This window comes from Pangasianodon hypophthalmus, chromosome 12, assembly GCF_027358585.1.
Source record: "Pangasianodon hypophthalmus isolate fPanHyp1 chromosome 12, fPanHyp1.pri, whole genome shotgun sequence".
Lineage (NCBI taxonomy): Eukaryota > Metazoa > Chordata > Actinopteri > Siluriformes > Pangasiidae > Pangasianodon > Pangasianodon hypophthalmus.
This window is the reverse complement of record NC_069721.1, coordinates 6,475,308-6,494,688: the sequence shown is the minus strand read 5'-3', so window position 1 is coordinate 6,494,688 and position 19,381 is coordinate 6,475,308. Positions and strand designations below refer to the sequence as shown.

At 37.8% G+C, this 19,381-nt stretch overlaps 1 protein-coding gene across 2 annotated transcripts in view; it reads left to right on the top strand.

Moving 5' to 3' along the window:
* Nucleotides 1–19,069, top strand: part of itga3b (integrin, alpha 3b) — a 47,575-nt gene extending 28,506 nt beyond the window's left edge. Inside the window, exons 6-26 of one of the 2 annotated variants that reach the window (XR_004579320.2) lie at nt 17–221; nt 2,544–2,737; nt 3,530–3,618; nt 3,782–3,918; nt 4,011–4,091; nt 4,219–4,286; nt 4,372–4,505; nt 5,666–5,812; nt 6,561–6,658; nt 7,070–7,238; nt 7,347–7,415; nt 7,584–7,660; nt 7,806–7,883; nt 10,536–10,638; nt 12,008–12,184; nt 12,410–12,517; nt 14,433–14,546; nt 14,658–14,756; nt 15,229–15,354; nt 17,066–17,229; nt 17,817–17,955. Coding sequence is in view for 1 of the 2 variants with exons in the window: in XM_034309642.2 (XP_034165533.2) it covers nt 17–221; nt 2,544–2,737; nt 3,530–3,618; nt 3,782–3,918; nt 4,011–4,091; nt 4,219–4,286; nt 4,372–4,505; nt 5,666–5,812; nt 6,561–6,658; nt 7,070–7,238; nt 7,347–7,415; nt 7,584–7,660; nt 7,806–7,883; nt 10,536–10,638; nt 12,008–12,184; nt 12,410–12,517; nt 14,433–14,546; nt 14,658–14,756; nt 15,229–15,354; nt 17,817–17,987 (2,444 nt within the window). In the remaining variant the exon portion in view is untranslated. Of the gene's footprint in view, nt 1–16; nt 222–2,543; nt 2,738–3,529; nt 3,619–3,781; nt 3,919–4,010; nt 4,092–4,218; nt 4,287–4,371; nt 4,506–5,665; nt 5,813–6,560; nt 6,659–7,069; nt 7,239–7,346; nt 7,416–7,583; nt 7,661–7,805; nt 7,884–10,535; nt 10,639–12,007; nt 12,185–12,409; nt 12,518–14,432; nt 14,547–14,657; nt 14,757–15,228; nt 15,355–17,065; nt 17,230–17,816 lie in introns of both variants that reach the window. The other variant, XM_034309642.2, reaches the window with a different exon arrangement.
* The last annotated feature ends 312 nt before the right edge of the window (nt 19,070–19,381 follow it).

The following is a 19,381-nucleotide window of genomic DNA, read 5'->3' as shown; positions in this document are numbered from 1 at the left end:
TTATTTTGATTTTTAGGCTACTCTGTGACAGAAGACATGAAGTTGTTGAGCAGAAAAGAGTACACAGTGGTTACAGGGGCTCCCAGAGACGACTCCAGGGGTTCAGTGACGCTGGCGGTGAAAGGGCCGTCAAACCTCGAGCCTGCGCTTGTGATCCCTGGAGAGCAAGTGGGCTCTTACTTTGGGAGCAGTATAGCAGTGACAGATCTCAACAATGACGAGTAAGCTCACTTTCCTCAATTATGCTAACACTAACGTTCCAGCTATATACTGTATCTGGCATACACAGTGTCTGATTACCTAAACAGAGGCATGCCTTTGAATAAAACTGCTCCTAGAAACAATCAAGGTCAGGTTTATTAGAAATTACTTGAACTATCTGGCTACGTTTTCTAGTTTGTGTGGAAAACCCATTGGATGATGCTGTGGCTGAATTCTGAAGTCAATTTTTAGCCAAGATTGGATTTGTCTGCCAAACTTTGACACCTCAACTTTAACCCTTTCATGCCTAGTGTTCACACTTTCTGATGGCCAGTCAGATTATTTTTTAGGAAACTATACAATGTAAATAAATCACATCCATATCACCTGAGATCTTGACTGTAATTGAATATAAAGCATGATCTTGATTTCTTTTGCTCTCCAGGCTATTTGCCATTCTCATTGCAGCCTGTCTCTAGTTTATGTTTACAGACTTTCTACTCAAAATACCAATTTAAAAGAAAAAATATATATTTTTGTAGCAGATTATTATTTTTTTAAACCGAAGATACATTTTTTAAACCTCCAAAATCAGCTGCATTGTGCACCATTCCAGATATTGCTATGTTTATTATAATACCAATATTAATATTTAATATTTATTAAATGGACTTATTTAATATTAATATTTTAGACCTGAATGTTAACCACTTTTTGTTCATACACACATTAGAAGAGGGTTTTTTCCCATTTCAATAAGAAACTTTTATGCTTTTTTTAATTCCTGGTGTTCTTACCATTCACATTTTAATAGGTGATATTTAGAATAATAGATATTTTAAAATTCATATGACATGCATGAAAATCTGGATATGTTTTTACATAATTTATGCATGAAAAGGTTAAGAAAACATAAATATCTTTGCTTATCTTTGAAATATCCTTGATTATAACATTAAAATGACATGGAAATGATTTTATTTATTTTATTTGAATCGTGCCTTGGCTATCTTCCAGCAAAGATCGAGTCAGATAAGGAGCCAGTTGAACAAATGCGGAAACAAAACAGTCGTTCTGCATAAAGACATCAAAAACCTTGCTAGCTAGGTGTGATTTTCTCACACAGTGAATGTCACGCTTTCATCAAGTGGCTGAAATAGACATTAGACTACTCAGTTCAGTTTGTAGTCAGATAACCGGCTGTCAAACTGCCACTGACGCTCCTGCATCACTGTTTGGAGTTTACAGATGTTAGAATTGCTAGAAGTTTACTTGTAGTTGAGAAATGTGCCAAAAAAGAAACATATTTCAGCTCAGGAAAACGTGTAGTCTTTAGACCTATGTACAGTAGAAAATGTTGAGAGTTCAAGTGCCCAAATATATTAATCTTTAGATTCATTAATCTTAAATATTTATTAATCTTTCTTATTTACACTCCCATACACCTCCTATAAACATTGTCCATACACTGTAAAATTCTATCTCAGCAAGTAAAAATGTTCAACTTTTTTAGATTGTTAGATCTAAAAATTTAGATTGTTTTTAAACAAACAGAAGACACAAAAAGAAGCTTGTTAAACCTATTTTTTATATATTTGTTACTCATTTCCAGTTTGAAATGGTCTTATTCTATTGGCAGATTATTTTGCTTATTTTTAAGCATTTATTTCTAAAAAAAAAAAAAGTCAAATTTTAACTTAGTAAATATGTCTATAAATAGGCTTAATGATCTTATATTTGTTATATAACAATCTCATAATGAGAAATATTAGATAACTTTTCCTTCATTCGAGATGTCTACACTAGCTAAGATATTGTTTTTTGCAGTGTATTGTTAATAAAGTGACAATAACACCTATAAAAAAATAGTGAATAAATACTGTGGGTTAGATGACATGATTATAGACTTCATAACCAAATTATAACACATGCACTGTAAAAAAAAAAAAAAAAAAAAAAAACACCTCCAGGGTTTTACTGTTAAATTACAGAAATCTACCACACATGCTTACATTGTATGTAATACATTTTTACAAATAATAAGTAAGATAATATTAACAGTTCAAAACATGAAAACATGCACTTTTTACAATGTGCATAAGTCATTTCTAAGTCACTTTAACTTATTAGAAAATGTCTTTTTCCAGGTGAATGGTTTTCCCAGGCTATCACACATTTGTTCTTTGTCACTACAAAATGTCTATCCTTATTCATCTCTTCTCTGACTGCTCACCTTTCACCACAAACATGAAATTGCCCATGTGAACAAACAGAGTAACAAACAAAAGCTAACCAGTGTCTCTCTCGGCTTTGTCACGTTTTGTGCTACATGCTCACCTCAGCTGGAATGACCTGATAGTGGGAGCGCCGTTCTACTTTGACCGCTACAAAGAGCAAGGTGGAGCAGTGTACATTTTCATGAACGAAAACGGATCTTTCCAGATCAAGCCTAGTGTTGTCCTGAACGGTGCCAAGGGTTCTGCGTTTGGATTCTCTGTGGCAGCTATAGGAGATGTAAATCAAGATGGATTCCAAGGTGCAGTGAATGATACAGTAAACAAATACATGCGATGTGCACTAAATGGCCAAAAGTATGTGGACAACTGACCATCTCACCCAAACTGTTGCCACAAATTTGAAAGCACACAATTGTAATGAATGTCTTGGTATGCTGTAGAATTACAATTTCCCTTCAGTGGAACTAAGAGGCCCAAACCTGTTCCAGCATGACAATGCCCCTGTGCACAAAGCGAGATCCATGAAGACGTGGTTTGACAAGATTGGAGTGGAAGAACTCGAGTGTCCTGCACAGAGCCCTGACCTCAACCCCACTGAACACCTTTAGGATGAACTGCAACACTGACTGAACCCCAGACCTCCTCACCTCAACATCAGTGCCTGACCTCACTAATGAGGTAGCTGAATGATCACAAATCCCCACAGCCACGCTCTAAAATCTAGTGGAAAGCCTTCCCAGAAGAGTGGAGCTTATTATAACAGCAAAAAGGGACTAAATCAGGAATGAGATGTTCGACAAGCACGTATGGTTTTGATGGTCATGTGTCCACAAACTTTTGGCCAAACGTAGTAGTGTTGCCCATGTATCTTGCATATAATAGCATTTCTGTTTACTTTAATTAAACGAAATGCTGAATGGCTTCATATTGTCAGCAGGTCTGTACAGTTTTCTGAACATAATAATCCTTGCACTTTAATAGTAAAACTGAACTTGAATGTAGCTGAAAAAAACCTGGTCTTTTGCTGCCACCTAGAGGATGAAGCACATGAAGGTCTCTTAAATGTCCACTCTCTTGATCTACCATGTCAGATTTTGCAGTTGGAGCTCCGTTCCATGATTCTGGGAAAGTCTATATATGGATGGGGAACAAGGAGGGAATAACAAATGTTCCCAGTCAGGTAAAGTTGAGCAGCAAGAAGCACAATGCATTAAATTTAATAACTGACTTCAGAAAAAGAAGCTGCTCCTGAAACGAATGAGCAGATGATGTTTTATCCAACTAGTGTACAATGCATGTATAATGTAGAATTGTAAAGATTGTGTAACCCTTTTCTTTGTTAGGTTATTGAAGGGAAGTCGTTGGGCTCTGGTGGATTCCAGACATTCGGTTATTCCCTCAGTGGAGGCATGGATATGGACGGCAACAAATATCCTGACATCTTAGTCGGCTCTCTCGATGACCGTATAGCACTTCTGAGGTTAGTTATGAAATGTTTACTATATAATGTATGGTGTATTAGGAAGGAATGTTCCTCAAATGATGTTTTATTTTAATTTGTTCTCATATTAGGGCACGTCCAGTTATCCATTTATCCAGAAACTTCACAGTAGAGCCAAAGATTGTGGATCCCAGCCAGTGCATGGACACTTGGTAAGGATGCTACCTTACACATTTTTGGGTTCTTTTATCAGCAAGTTTGTCACAGAATCCATTTCGGATCTTTTCGGCTGAAACCACTGAAAAGAATATAATTACGTATTATGTATTTTTTTTTTAGTATAACTGCAAAGATGTGTTTTACTTACACACTGAGCAACGGAAACCGCAACTTCAAGAAGGATATTAGTAAGTAAAAGAGTAATCAGGCAAACTTTTGGATATGACTGGTCTTATGAATGATAAGCCCATGAGCCCTTTCTTCTCTTCTCAGCTGTAAAATACACCGTAGAGGCGGACCGCAATCGGCGGAGCCCAAGAGTGCAGTTCCTCAATGGCAAAAGCACGTACACAGGCCTCCTGACCTTCTCCTCTCCAACCTGCCAGGAGCTCAAGCTTCAAGTAAATGTAAGAGGCCATTTAGGCTGGTGTTTAATACTCACACAAGCTCACACATTTACTACTATTACCTCTCATCATACATAGCTTACTGTGCATTCTCATCAAAATAAAAAAGTACACTGACATTCAACAACCTCACACAAATAGCCACTAATGACAATAACGTGAGCATTAAAAATATAACTGCAGTCAGACGTTGTCCAAAATCCATCACACAGCCAGATGACTAGATTTCACTGACCTACTTTCTGAATCTTCCTTCACAGTCAGTAACGTATCTTGATCTTTCCCATGTTTTTTCCCTCACAAAATTGTTTCACCAAATTAGAAATCATAATATGATTGATTGCACTGTCAATTGTTAATTCTTTAAAGTCTCATGTTTAATAGCTACAGTAAAAGTCTCATTATTTAATAATTACAGTAAAAGGAAAGGGTTTCCTCTGGGTACTCCGGCTTCCTCCCCCAGTCCAAAGACATGTGTTGTGGGCTGATTGGCATCTCTAAATTGACTGCAGTGAGTGAATGGGTGTGTGTGTTTGTGCCCTGCGATGGGTTGGTCCCCCACCTTGTGCCCCGAGTCCCCTGGGATAGGCTCCAGGCTCCCTGCAACCCTGTTACAGAAGATGAATGGATATTCAAATGGGGAATTCTTGAATGCCAAAAGCTTATGTTTTTCATTTTGGGCAACATTCATCAAGATCCGACAGTGAGGAATGTCCCACAACACAATCGCTCCTTTAACGACATTGGCTATAGTTAATGTTGCTGAAATTCCAGCTCTTCATCACTATAGAGAAGCTTTACTCATGGGTTTCTAATAAATATGTGCACAGTTCGTGTTATCACATCCATTAGAAACCAGATTTATTAAGAATTTGAGACGCCTAATCGACTGTCTTATGAAGGAATGAACAATGAGGTCAGCATAGTAGCTTGCATCTACAAAAAAAGCTGCCTGCAATTCGAAAATACACAGCATGTTGGGTTCGTTTACAACCGTTGGGTTGATTCAGAGTTGAATCACTTTCTCACTGCAATTGAACCGCAGTAGAGTTCGGTTGAGACCCGACCGAGAATAACTCACTTAGAGGGTCTCAGATCGGTGATTTTAGTATGATTGCTGTGTTCACGTGTCTAAACGAGCCATGCTTCCTCCACAACAGGAGCAGATAACAAATAAACTGGAGCCGGTTGTGTTTCTCCTGAATGTTTCTCTGAACGAGGCTGCAGTGGAGCCCCAACAGACTCTACAGGACCTTGATGCATTCCCTATGCTCAGTGGCCAACAGCAGCTGACTGAGAAAACCGAGGTACAGATACAAATGATACAGATACAAACATGTTATACATGCAATAGCTGATTAAATGATTAATAAAGTTCAGCTATGGGAATGTGAAACATAAAATTTAAATGATATACTATATACTGTACAGTACCAATACTATATGGCAAAAAGTGGGTGGACACCTGACCATCACACATGTCTGTGCTTTTTACAGACCATTCCAGATTTAGTTCTTCCTTTGCTGATATAATAAGCTCCACTCTTCTGGGAAGACATTCCACTAGAGTTTGGAGCGTGGCTGTGGGGATTTGTGTTCATTCAGCCACAAGAGCATTAGTGAGGTTTGATGGCGAGGTGAGGAGGTCTGGGGTTCAGTCAGCGTTCCAGTTCATCCCAAACGTGTTCAGTGGGTTTGAGGTCAGGGCTCTGTGCAGGACACTCGAGTTCTTCCACTCCAACCTTAACAAAGCATGTCTTCATGGATCTCGCTTTGGGCACACGGGCATTGTCATGCTAGAACAGGTTTGGGCTTCTTAGTTCGAATAAAGGGAAACTGTAATGCTACAATATACAAAGACAATTCTAGACAATTTTGGGCTTCCAACTTTGTGGCGACGGTTTGGGGAAGAATCAGATACTGTATGGGTGTGATGATCAGGTGTCCACAAACTTTTGGCTGTATAGTGTATACACAAAATTTAAATGATAATATATAGAAATATATTAATGCAGAAGCACTTGTTATTGGTCACTGATTCCTGTGCTGTGTTAGATTAACTTCCAGAAGGAGTGTGGCTCTGATAATAAATGCAGCAGTAATCTGCAAGTGAAGGCGCAGTTTGCCAGTGAACAGCAAACCGTATTCCCCAGGTGGGTTACGAAACAGCCGGCACTTTTTGACACGATTTTGACCTAACGTTGCTAGTTTTGTTTGTTTTGATTGTTTTTTTGGAATTTTGCTTATTGTCCACTATTTCATTTTATTTTGAATCACAGTTACTCCTTTTTAATAAAATGTTGTGTTAATATTGTAAATATATATATATATATATATATATAAAAGGTTAGGCCATTTATTTATAAAAATAAAAAATGTAATATTGGCACATGCTTCCTTTTCATTTTGTAATATGACACAACCAGATGTTTCCACATTACAAGAACAGACTGATATTGTATCAAGGTCGTTCACTCGTATCACTCAGTCATAATGTCTGTCTTGTTTGTCTCCCTAAACTTCTGTCTGTAATCCTAATGTAAAACATTTTGTTTGGATTTCAGCGTGGATGATAGACAGTCGATGGAATATAACAACAGCGTCAAGAAGCTGGTGCTGTTAGTGGAGGTGAGCAACGTGCCTGAGAGCGGCAGAGAGGCTGAGGACGCACATCAGGCCATGCTCAACATCACCGTTCCCCCTACACTCACCTACTCTGGCTTTCGTTCCAAGGTTAGGCCACACAGAGGCGCTCTTTTACAGCATTTACAGCACTTTGCAGCATTGCTACAATTCCTCGAAGTTCTTTCTTTAACTTGTATTTCTTTTTTTTTTAAACAGGAAATTGAGTGTTATGCTAACAAGACTGTGATGTGTGATCTTGGAAACCCATTTAAGAGCAACAGAAAGGTAACTTAAACCTGTGAATAATAATATTCTTTAAAAAATCACCACTTTATTGTAAGACCTGTCTGTGATGACTCGATGAAACTTTGTTGCACATACATAACTCCTGTCACCTGTCTGAAAAAACTAGCTTTCTCTGATTTCTGTTTGTGTTCTCTGTTTTCCCTGCAGATTTCCTTTCCAATCATATTTGAAACTTTTATTACACTTTACACAGAGCAGATAGCCGTGCAGCTCCAGCTGTCTACGTAAGTGCCACGTTCTCCAGTGATCTCTGTGAATTAGACGTGTTGGTTTGAAAACTTTGAAAGATGAATCCATTGTCATTTGATAATCTTAAAACTGTTTGATGTGTGTGTGTGTGTGTGTGTGTGTGTATGTGTCTATGTTCAGTCTGAGTGAACAGAGTGATCTGTACCCTGTGCCAGTTGTCCTCAATGTGGAGAACACAATCCTCACCTCTTTCTCTATGTACGTACTCTGACAATTACAAGATATTTACACATTTATATATCTTTCATCAGCATAATTTATTACATATTCACAGTTGTACAATATAACAAAAATAGCTCAGTCATGGAATGCCATTAATGATAATATTTTTTATTTTTTATTTAATTTTTCATTTTATTTTTAAGTACATTACACTGCTTTATTTTGAGTATTAAATCTCATTATGATTTAAGGTCAAAATTATTGTTATGATAAGACACAATAACGAACCACAATCTACAATCACTTATTACATATACAGTACATCTATGAGAAATCAGGAAATGTGTAAACATACAACTTTAAACAGGTCAGGTTAAACAAGTACATTTTAATCTGAGTGCTAGCCTTGAACACTATTGCGGAGATTAGGAGAATCTTCCACAGGCTGCTTATGATGGCTACAGTATACTGCTTCAGGAGAGCAGCAATATATGCCAGATCTAAACCACTGAGAGCAGGACTTTGTAGTCAATGTGGAAATGACTAGGCAGCCGGTGTGGCAGGTTAATTAGAGAAGTTATAACTAATAACTAGCTAAAGCTTGCTTAAAAAGACCTCAGAACAACCAGCCAGTAAAACATTCTCCAATCTAGAATTTAGGAAAGCATGCACTAGTTTCTCAACATCATGTAGGGTTAGCATGTGTCTTACAGTGGATATAAAAAATTTACACACCCCTTTGCAAGGTTTTGTCTTGGTCTTCATACCAAGATAAATCATGTCAGATGATTTCCACCTTTTTCCACCTTTCGTGTGTTATAGCAACTAACCAAATTCAAGTGAAAAACAAATAGAAATATTTTAGGGGAAAAAAGGAAAAGAAAAAAAAAATACAATAATCCGGTTGCACTCAGGCTTTTTGGATGAGTCTACCAATATAACGTATGTTGATTTGGCAATTTTATTCCATTCTTCCTTGCAAAAATGTTCCAGATCTATCAGTTTGCGAGAGAATTTCCTGTGCACAGCCCTCTTCATGTCTTTCCACATGTTTTTATTAGGACTTAGATCTCAGCTTCCATCTAGCCGTCCTACCCCATAGCCCAGACATGTGAAGAAAATGAGAGATTGTTGTCACATGCAGAGAGTAATCAGTACTTGCCAAATATTCCTGCAGCTCCTTTAATGTTGCTGTAGGTCTCTTGGCAGCCTCCCGGGTAAGTTTTCTTCTTGTCCTGTTGTCAATTTTGGAGAGACGTTCTGTTCTTGGTAATGTCACTGTCATACCCCATTTACATCTCAATGTTTTCGAAATTCTTTTGTACCCCTCTCCTGATTGATTCAGTTTGGCAATGAGATCCCATACATGCTTTAGAAGCTGTTTGTGGACCATGGCTTCAGTGGTTGGCTAAAACCAAGAAGAAAACTGTACAGAAACAGCTGGTCTTAATTCAGGGTTATTCAGAATCACATCACTGATGACAGGTGTATTATAATAGCTTTTAAACATGAGTTTGAATGTGATTGGTTTTTCTTTATTTTTCCCCTAAAAGTTTCTATTTGTGTTTCACTTGAACTTTGTCGGTTGTTGTATCATATTAAAGGTGGGAAAAGATCTGACATGCTTTATCTTGGGTTCATTTTCATATCATCAAATCCTGCCATTTTAACGGTGGTGTGTAGACTTTTTATATTCACTGTATTTGACACAGTAATGATAATAGGCAGTTACTTATACACGACTCAAATGACAGTCCACTTCCAAACGTCGATTTTGTGTAGCTGTGCTGCTGAAAATTGCTGAACTGATAAGTGTAATTATGTGTCATCAGCAGAGAAGTGAAAGCCAACATTTGTTGAAAAGTTATACTGTATGTCCAAGGGGCTGGATATTAAGGGAGAACTGTAGGGGGTCTAAAACACGACCTTCTGGGACACCATTTTAGCCTCTTTTTGGCTCTAAAAACTCTCATTTAACAATAACAACCTGGAAATGATTTAACACCCAAGATCTTTAGCAGATACGAACATTAAACAGTTTATAAGAAAAATAACAGATACTAAGAACAAGAGATTTGACGATACCTATGAGATGGATAGGATAGGATTATAGGATTGCAACATTCCAGTTCAAGTGTAATGCAGTGACATGGAATACTTAAGCAATATCGCACGAGCAAGAGTGCGGTTATACTGAATATCGTCACAGCTGTGATTGTGACCACGATTGTGAGGGCAATATTTCTTTCATGCAACAGTTCAATAAACGTGAAATTAATATAGAGTAGGTGAAATTTCAGACATAATTATGCCAAATGTTCTGTTTATTTTTGTTCCGCTAGCAGAAATAGATCCCAAAGTAGCCACACTCACTTTATAGCACATCGGCTAGCTGACTAGCTAGCTCACATTGATTTGAACATTCCTGTTAAGGTGCTTTCGTCATCTGATGAGCTTTCATATTTTAAGTCAAAAGTTATATTTCTGAAAAGCATCATTTGCCATCTCCGCTGATGATGTCGCTAACACTACACAGACGTATGGAGTGATACACACAATACACTCAGTGTCCCAGTGCAGTTATAGGTAATATAGGCACTCTTGGAATGTCTCTCAACCAATCAAATTAGTGAACCAGAACTAACTGTTGTATAAAACGAGAGTAATCCACTCTCCTCTTCCCTGCAGAGAGAACTCAGAGGTGAACACGTATTTTAGTGGTAAAGTTGTGGGTGAGTCTGCCATGAACAGCACAAGTGACATCGGCAGTCTAGTGGAGTACGTCTTCCAGGTGAGTATTTTCTCATCCCTACTGAAATAGTTATTATACCACAACGCTGTTGAATTCTCAAATCTGATTGGTCAGAAAGTCTTGATTAATTTTCTATAACAGCAGTGCCGGCTGTGATTCAAATCACATCGAATCAGATATTAATTAAACTCATTCACCGAGACTTGTATGGTGGATGCTCCACATAATCTAATATTCTAATGGATTTTGAAAATGTGCTGTTATTTAAAAATCAAACTTTTTTGTAAGGCAATGTTTATATAACATTCATGGAAAGAGTCTCCGGTGTCAGCAATTTGTAAGAGTCAGTTCGTTTTCCGCCACAAGAAAGTCTTCAGGACAGAGGACTACTCGGGTTCTTGCTCTCTTTCTCATCCACTTGTTTTGTGGACGTTCCATAGCGTTAAATAACTATACTTTAGTCGCAGAAGGTATGATTTGCCATTTATTAATAAATTAAAAATTGCAATTGTTGGCAAATTGCTGAGATAAAAGAGGAAGAAACACTTCATGGGAAAATAATCCAGTTCAGGATGGTAATCATACCAGTCACTCATGGATGATTTCCCTACAGCAGCACATCCCAGAGTGTTTTATTCCTTACTTTATGTTCATGTTTAACAATGTCCTATACCATTGACTCAGGGCATTTCTTTTTAGATCAGTAAAATTGTAAAAAGGTTAAAAAAAATTCCCTACTTATTAGGAATATAAACAAGAGTTTTCGAATCATACACACAATGCACAAAATGTACAAGGCCAGAGACGTAGAAGTAGCAAAAAGTATTTTATAGTATACAGTTTTCAGTACAATGGTGTCTGAAGATTGCATCTTTAGTTTTGCACTGAAGGAAACAAATGTAAGCCAAAACAAAAGTAAGAGAATATAAAAGAATATAAGTACCAGCTTCATACAAACTGCTTCCAACCATGTTGATTTGTTGGGTAATCTGAAAAAAAGACTTGTTTATGTGGTTTCTGAAGCTGTATAGAATACTGTTGTCTTTAGAAATGGACAAAAAATACATCACAACAGCTCAAAACAGTAGTAACATTACTAACAATCAGACCTAAAAATTCTTAGCTTATTATAGCTTATATTTGTTATTTATTAGCTATATTAGCCTCTGGTGAAACAAACCTCAGGCTGGTTGACTACACATGAGGTAAGAAACTGGAAATTTACAGTGCAACACCCAGGCCATCTCTTTTGATTTTCAAGCAATATAGTGGTAAACTTTATTTAAATACCCAGTGTATCTTACATTTATCTCAATTACTAGCAACATTTTTGGAAATAGACATTCAGTAATCTGTGATGATGTCTCGAGTGCATGAAGTAAAACACTATTTCCGTGGTGGCTTCCAGGTGAGTGTGGTGGGAGAACCACTGGGAGTGTTGGGAACTCTGGTGGTGGATTTTAAATGGCCGATTGAGGTGACAAACGGGAAATGGCTGCTGTATCTGACGGAGATCCTAACCAACGGGACACCTGAGTCACACTGCGTTCCTCCTGGAAAAATTGTTAATCATCTGAACTTAACAGTGAGTACACATGAAGGAAACAGCAAACATTTAACATGTTACAAAATACGAATATATATCATCAGATGAGCACTCATCCATTTTAATATAATAAGAACATAAAAATCTGTATAACCAGAATCCTTTCATGGATTCCTTTGACTTTTTAGATTTCCTTCAGTTTTTTCAGCTTTACCTGATTTAAAAAAGTTACATCCTCAATAACCAACTTTTTTTTGTGATCAGCTGTCAAAGAAGAGTTCGAATCGGCACAAGCGAGACTTGGACAACAGCCTGCCTCTCACTGAAGCAGCTGTAACCCTCCTCACTCCACGGAAAGAGACCTACCTGCTGGTACAACACACATCCACATCCACACTTAGCTATTAACCCACTAGATTCTGTCTTAGAGTTAGATTATACTGCGATCACTCAGTTTGTTTAACCATTACCACTGACCCAGTCTAACTATTTTTAATTTATAGCAATACAGTTGATTTTCAAAGCAATTGAAAAAATGTATTTATGTAACTGAGTGCTATTACGTTATTCAGAATGAACAGGTAATGTTCTGAACAGATACAGATACAGATATGAATAGGAGCTGCTCTGTTAGAAGTGTTTTGAAATCCTGCCAGAAATGTTCATCTGGTTGAGGACTGGGGTTGTATGGGACGCCATAAAAAATTGCATGAGCAGGAGTGTTTTAGCTTCATGCAGGTGTGAGTGAGTGGTCAAATATAAAGCTTGTGGGGCAAAAAAAGACCACATTAATGTAAATTCCTGTACAGCATTCATTCATTCATCCTTAGTAACTGCCTGGTGAGGGTCACTGTGGCTTAAATTAGACTACTAGATTGTTTATATTTTGGAAAAGAGAACCATCTAATTCACTGGCAGGTGAGTCTTGCGCACATCTGGCATCTACCTCTGGATTTTTTCCAGTGTTTTTCAGTTTTGGGTTCATATTTAATTAAAAAAATTAGGGTTTAAATCAGAGTACAGTGCCTGGAGATCGCCAGTTTGAATCCCAGTAATGCCTCAGCCATCTGTGGCCAGGAGTCCTAGAGAACAAAACTGGCCTTGTTCTCTGGATGGGAGGGATGGCATACTCGCTCTCCCTTGTCAATCACAGGGACACCACCGCGATTGGGCGTCTGTGTACTCATATGCAGAACAGCATGAGCAGCAGTTCAAGAAGCTATGGTTGGCTGGCTACCCATGTCTCACAGGAAACACTTGATAGCCTTCTCTGTCCCCAGACAGTAGCTGTTGTATGATAAGAGAGAGTTGGATGGTGGGTGGGAAATGGCCAAGATTAATTTAGGGGAAAAAAGCATGGGAGTATTCAGTACCAATTCAGATATGGATATTTGGAGTAGACAGTGTCATTGTCATATATATACATATATATATATATATATATATATATATATATATATATATATATGTACACACACATATGCACTTTATTAGAAACATCTGTACACCTACTCATTCTCATACTCATTCCTGCCTTGTGTCAACAGTCCAGGCTGGTGGAAGCGGTGTAATGGTGTGAGGAATGTTTTCTTGGCACACTTTCCGCTTAATACCAATCAATCATCACTTGAATGCCACAGCCTGTTTGAGTATTGTTGCTAACCATGTGCATCCCTTCATGGCCACAATTTACCCATCTCCTAATGGCTACTTCCAGCATGCTAATGCACCATGTCACAAAGTAAAAGTCATCTCAAACTGGTTTCATGACCATGACAATGAGTTCAATGTTCTTAATTGGCCTACACAGTCACCGGATCTGAATCCATTACAGCACATTTGGGATGTGGTTGAATGGGAGATTTGCAGAAAGTGCACCTGAAAAATCTGCAGGAATTGCGTGATGCAATCATGTCAACATGGACCAGAATTTCAAAAGAATGTTTCCAACATCTTGTGGAATCCATGCCATGAAGAATTGAGGCTGTTTTGAGAGCAAAGGGAGTCCTTACCCAGTATTAGTATAGTGTTCCTAATAAAGTGATGTGTGAGTGTGTGTGTGTGATGGCAGCTGTGGGTCTTTGCATGTGTTACTGTAAAAAGGAAATGCTTAGAATTATTAATAAATTTCTGTTTATTTTAGCACATAAAGTCATTTTGAGTGGTTGCGAATGTAATCTTAGAATTTGTTCACTACACTGTAAGCCATTACACCACTGGCCCAGAAGTACACTGATTACTATCAGTGGACCACTAACAGTTTAATCTGTATTCCTTATGAATAAAGGACTGTGCGGTGCAGACGGCTCGCTGCGTGACCTTCTCGTGCCCGCTGAGGAACATGTCCACTGCAGCCTCGCTCACCGTCAGAGCCCGTGTGTGGAACAGCACCATGCTGGAGGTGAATGTTCAGAGTGGGAAGGTTTTCAGCTGAACACACTGCTCTTTCTCTTCTATACTTAACATGGAGCCATTGCCCGCTGTGCTCCACTAATGGGCTCGTTTTCCTCAGGATTTTGCCAACGCTTTTCGGGTGATCGTGAAAGGGAACGCCACGCTGAGGCTGGAGACTGACAAACCCACCATCAAGATGAAAACTGAAAATCGAGAGGTCAGCATAATAATTTGCTCATTCATATCACTTTGCACAGTTGCCAACTTGAGAGCTTAGGAATAAGGAGGTTGTTCAATCCCAAATCTTCGCCAAGCAGCGTTTACATTTTTGAGATTTCAATTTCCTGACCTTTCACAGCATTATAAGCTAACATCAAATGTATTTAATGGTAAAATTATAAGTAGAACATTGGATTGTGACAATTGGACCTTTATTTTTGTCTTTGAATAAATGTAATGAATATATAAATAGTATTTGAAGAGCGAAATCTATGGTATCTATGGTTCAAAGTTAGCTGGTTACTGAAATGCTTCGATTTGTTTTTATGTATATTAGAGTAGTAGAGTAGGATCCAGGAGAATTTTTATTTCAGGAGAATGCTGGGACTCAAACATCAGAATTAGGATAGTTAACAAAGTGGACAAAAGGATTCACTTTATTTCTGTTCTTCTCTTCCACTTCTCTACAGTTTGTGGTGAACATTGATCCTGTTCCAGGAGAAGAAACCCCATATAACGTTCCGTTATGGATATATATCATTGCAGGCATAGCAGGAATCCTCTTATTAGGCATCATCAGCCTCATCCTGTGGAAGGTACAGAAATGACAATGCTATTTAGCTCAATAGATTCAACAGTATGTTTTTTTAAAATGTACAGTTTACTGTATAAAAGTCTTTTTTTAGGCATCCTATTTTTTTTTTAGTACAAACTTTCTCTTTATCAAACGTTATCAATTTTATTTTATGACTTCTACATTATTGATTCAGTACAAAAACTTTTTACATTTCCAAATATTAGTTTTCCAGCACAAAATTAAATGTTACAGAACAATGTTTGTATGGCAGTAGAGACAGCAGCATATTACATAAGAGACACTTTTCAAACAAAAATACATAATGAAGGCTGCTGGGTTTCGCTGCAAAAATAAGAAGCAAGTGTGACAGTCAAAGTCTCCAGAAGAACTGTGGCTGCTTCTGCAAGATGCTCAGTAACACTTACAGCTCATTTCCTTATAAAACTCCACACATTGTACCTGAGACTATTTTTTTTTAAGCAAAGGGTCGTCACACCAAATATTGACTTTGTTTCATTTATTACTGCTTACTGCTCTTTACAGTATTTTTTTAAATGTAGAAACATTTAATTTTGAAGGCATCTTTGCTCTACAGCATTTCTTTGCACGTGCCTAAGACTTTTGCACAGTACTGTATCATACTTATTCATGGTAGTGTGGTTTATGTTTCCAACCATCTCACAATTCATTTACTAAAACAGAAGTGCCAACATCTACATCAACATCGAAGTATTTGCATATTTTGACCCTTTGCTAAACACCTAAAAATCTACACTTTTCTGCTGTTTTGTATAAAGCAGTGATCAGACCAAACACAAATAAAATTCTCCCAGTGGAAAAGCCAGTTCACTGAAGGGGAAAGGTTGCAAGATGTGAAAGATGTGCATTTGCATCTGGTAGCAGTTACGTATGCTTCACGCTGACTTTTCTAGGTGAGCTTTGACCTGCAAATTTATTTATTAATTTAAGCCTTGGGCTTGTGAGCCAATCAAAAAAACAAGGCAGGACGTTTTTTCTGGCTGGTTAAAAAAAAAAAAATTGAGGAGCTGATTATATAGGACATGCACTTATGTTAATTAAGTAACAGCTGTATAAAATGATCATATACATGATTACTTTTAAATCCAAATTTCTTCCCATTGCAGCTAAATATCAGTTCAACCCATACATGTTTTATCATTTGTCCTGTTAGCAGTGAGCCGTCCCATTCGCTGACACACCAGCAAGGTTTTTTTTGCTCGATAAGATTTACTTTTAGCAACGTTGGCACCTCCGGGTAAAAGATTTCCTAAGGTTGAGTAGGGTCACTGATCAGGGACTAGTGTGACTATGACCACAAAAACTGTGACTACACAAGCACTTTCAGATGGTTATGAATACATACAGTGTTATACTTCAATGAATGGATTCGATTCAGTGATAGTTCAGTGAAGCTAAAGCATCTGAAAGATGTTTAGCATTAGTAAAACATCTCTGACAATTTGCATGACTTGGACTAACTAGCAGAGGAATGTATTTTAAGCTGTACAGTATTATGTACTGTATAATATTTGCTATTCCAGTAATGTTAATGGCTTTGGATTTGACTTGCAAGAAATTATCAGTAGATTATTATCAGTTTTCTTAAATCTCCGTTGTGCAGCAGCACTTCCGCACTATTCATGGGTCTATTAGAAAACAGAAATCGTCTATTAATCAAACTTCGATCCATCATCCCACCTTTCCTGCAGTGTGGTTTCTTTAAACGTGCCAGTCGAAGGGAGATGTACGAAGCCAAGGCCCAAAAAGCGGAGATGAAGATACAGCCATCTGAGACAGAGAGGCTGACTGAGGACTACTGAGACCGTACGGGGGCCTCCATCGGCCCCCTGGTGTCCCCTGTTGGTGCCCCTCGGTAATGCAGCCACCGTGGAATCAGCCCATGCATTCCCATTCTTTTCCTATTTTACACTTTTTCTCTTCTGATTTTCTCACTCGCTCCCTGTTTATAAGCATTCTGCACTGATGGTGCTTGCTTTTCTTGGATCAGAGGACTTTCTTCTTCTTTTTTTGCAACTAAATTGTTTGCCTGCTGAAGTAAAACGATAAGTCTTCCTCACAGTCTCATTAAAACTGTTTTTGTGCTCTGGGATTGTTTTTTTTTTTTATTATGAACTGGTATTTGGCCAAGCTTGTTTTGGAACAGATACCATTTTCAGCTAATGAAACCATTTTCAGCTTCGTTTTTTTTTTGTACACAAAGATTCCAATTACTCACAAATGAAGCATGGAAATAACACACTGTATCTCTCTGAATGAGCCTTCCTGCCTGTTTTTCTCTTCAAAAGCTATTTAATTCATATTCGCTCCTGGTCCTGGCAATGAGTCGCATATTTAATCTCTCATGAATAATGATGTGTTTCCTCTCTCTCTCTCTCCCTCTCTCTCTCTCTCTCTCTCTCTCTCTCTCTCTTTGTCTCTCTCTGTGTGTGTGTTACACAGTGTGGGTTCTTTAAAAGAGCTGTCTACTACAAGGTGATGCCTAAGTACCACGGAGTGAAAATACGCAAGGAGGAGAGGTACAAGTTGAACAGGGCTTTCCAGCCTGAGCACGAGCTCAACAAAAAACTCTGGGTCACCAACTGGACAGAAGTGCAAGAATATTACTACTGAACTTGGAAAGCATCCGCTCAGCTGCTGCTGTAAAGGAATGCAGTGGCTGGAGGTTTCCTTTACTAACTGAAACAGACTCTGGGGCTTTGGCTTTTTGGGCCAACATTTACACATGATAAAGAATTGAGTACTGGGTGAAGTGTGGTGTTGTTCTTGTCGTCGTTGTTGTTGTTGTTTGTTGTTGTTTGGTGCAATATTGTGTTGCAGATCAACAAGTTTTCATGACTGAAACCGTCCAGCATTCTCTCAGACCCAGTCTGGGACGTGTATCTTTATTATTTTTTTATTGATTTTTCCAATACTGAAAGTATTGCAGAACATTTTCTCACGGATATCTTTTGTGTATTATAGTTGATATTATAGAATGATGTTCAGTTTATGGCTTTTTTTAATAATTGTGTCTTTAAATGCACAATACTACAAGATGATGCTCACACTTCAACTGACACTGTGAGAGACATTTCTTTTTCAGAGCACTCTGACCTTAAACTATGAATGATGAGATTGCACAGATTGCAAGTGTTACAGTTTTGTAGCTCGTATGAAATACATTTCATCTCTTTGTCTGCCCGACAGATCTAGAAGACACAACGACACTGCCTGGTAACGAGGCACACAGTGAATTATAGCACAAGGAAGAGTACCACACATCACTGAACTGATATTTATTTTATATGTGCGTATATGACTAATGAGAGTCAATACACTGGAGAATATAATGTTGCTTTTTACTGTTTTATGTGCTTCTCTGTAAGCTTGTAATGCACAGTAAGATTATCATTCCACTACAATCTGGTTTAAAGTAGAGTAGGTCAAAAAAGATCTGAAACTTCACACGTTACTTGTCATGACTTTCTTCTTGTGTCGTTCTGTGAAAGAATGTCTATCCATCGTTTTATGACGCTGTCATTAGGTCCTGCTGTAGCACTAGAAAAGGTTTGGGTAAATCATTAGGTCCGAATCAGGACTGATATATTATTAGTATATCCAGAAATGATGATTCAGTAATTCATATAAGAGTCAGAAAGTACATGTGGTTCTTCTTTTATACACTCCAGATATTAAAATGTTTTGTACATAAAGATATTGGTCATTGTCATTGCTTCTTACAGTGAGTTGGTCTGATAATGCTTTTATCTGTTTATTATATTTTGTACTATATGTGAAATGTTCTATGTACAAAATCAGTTTGTACTTTTTTTAATGAGACGTTATTTTTAAATGGACATATTTGAAAGCTGTGTAACCTAAGTACTGTATATATGCTTTTATAATGATGGCTTGCTATATTTTAACTATTTTTTCCCTTTTTTTTTTAATAATAAGCTTCACAGACTATTTTAAGGTGGCAGAGTGGTGCAGCTGGTAGCTCCAGGATCCCCAGTTTAATCCTG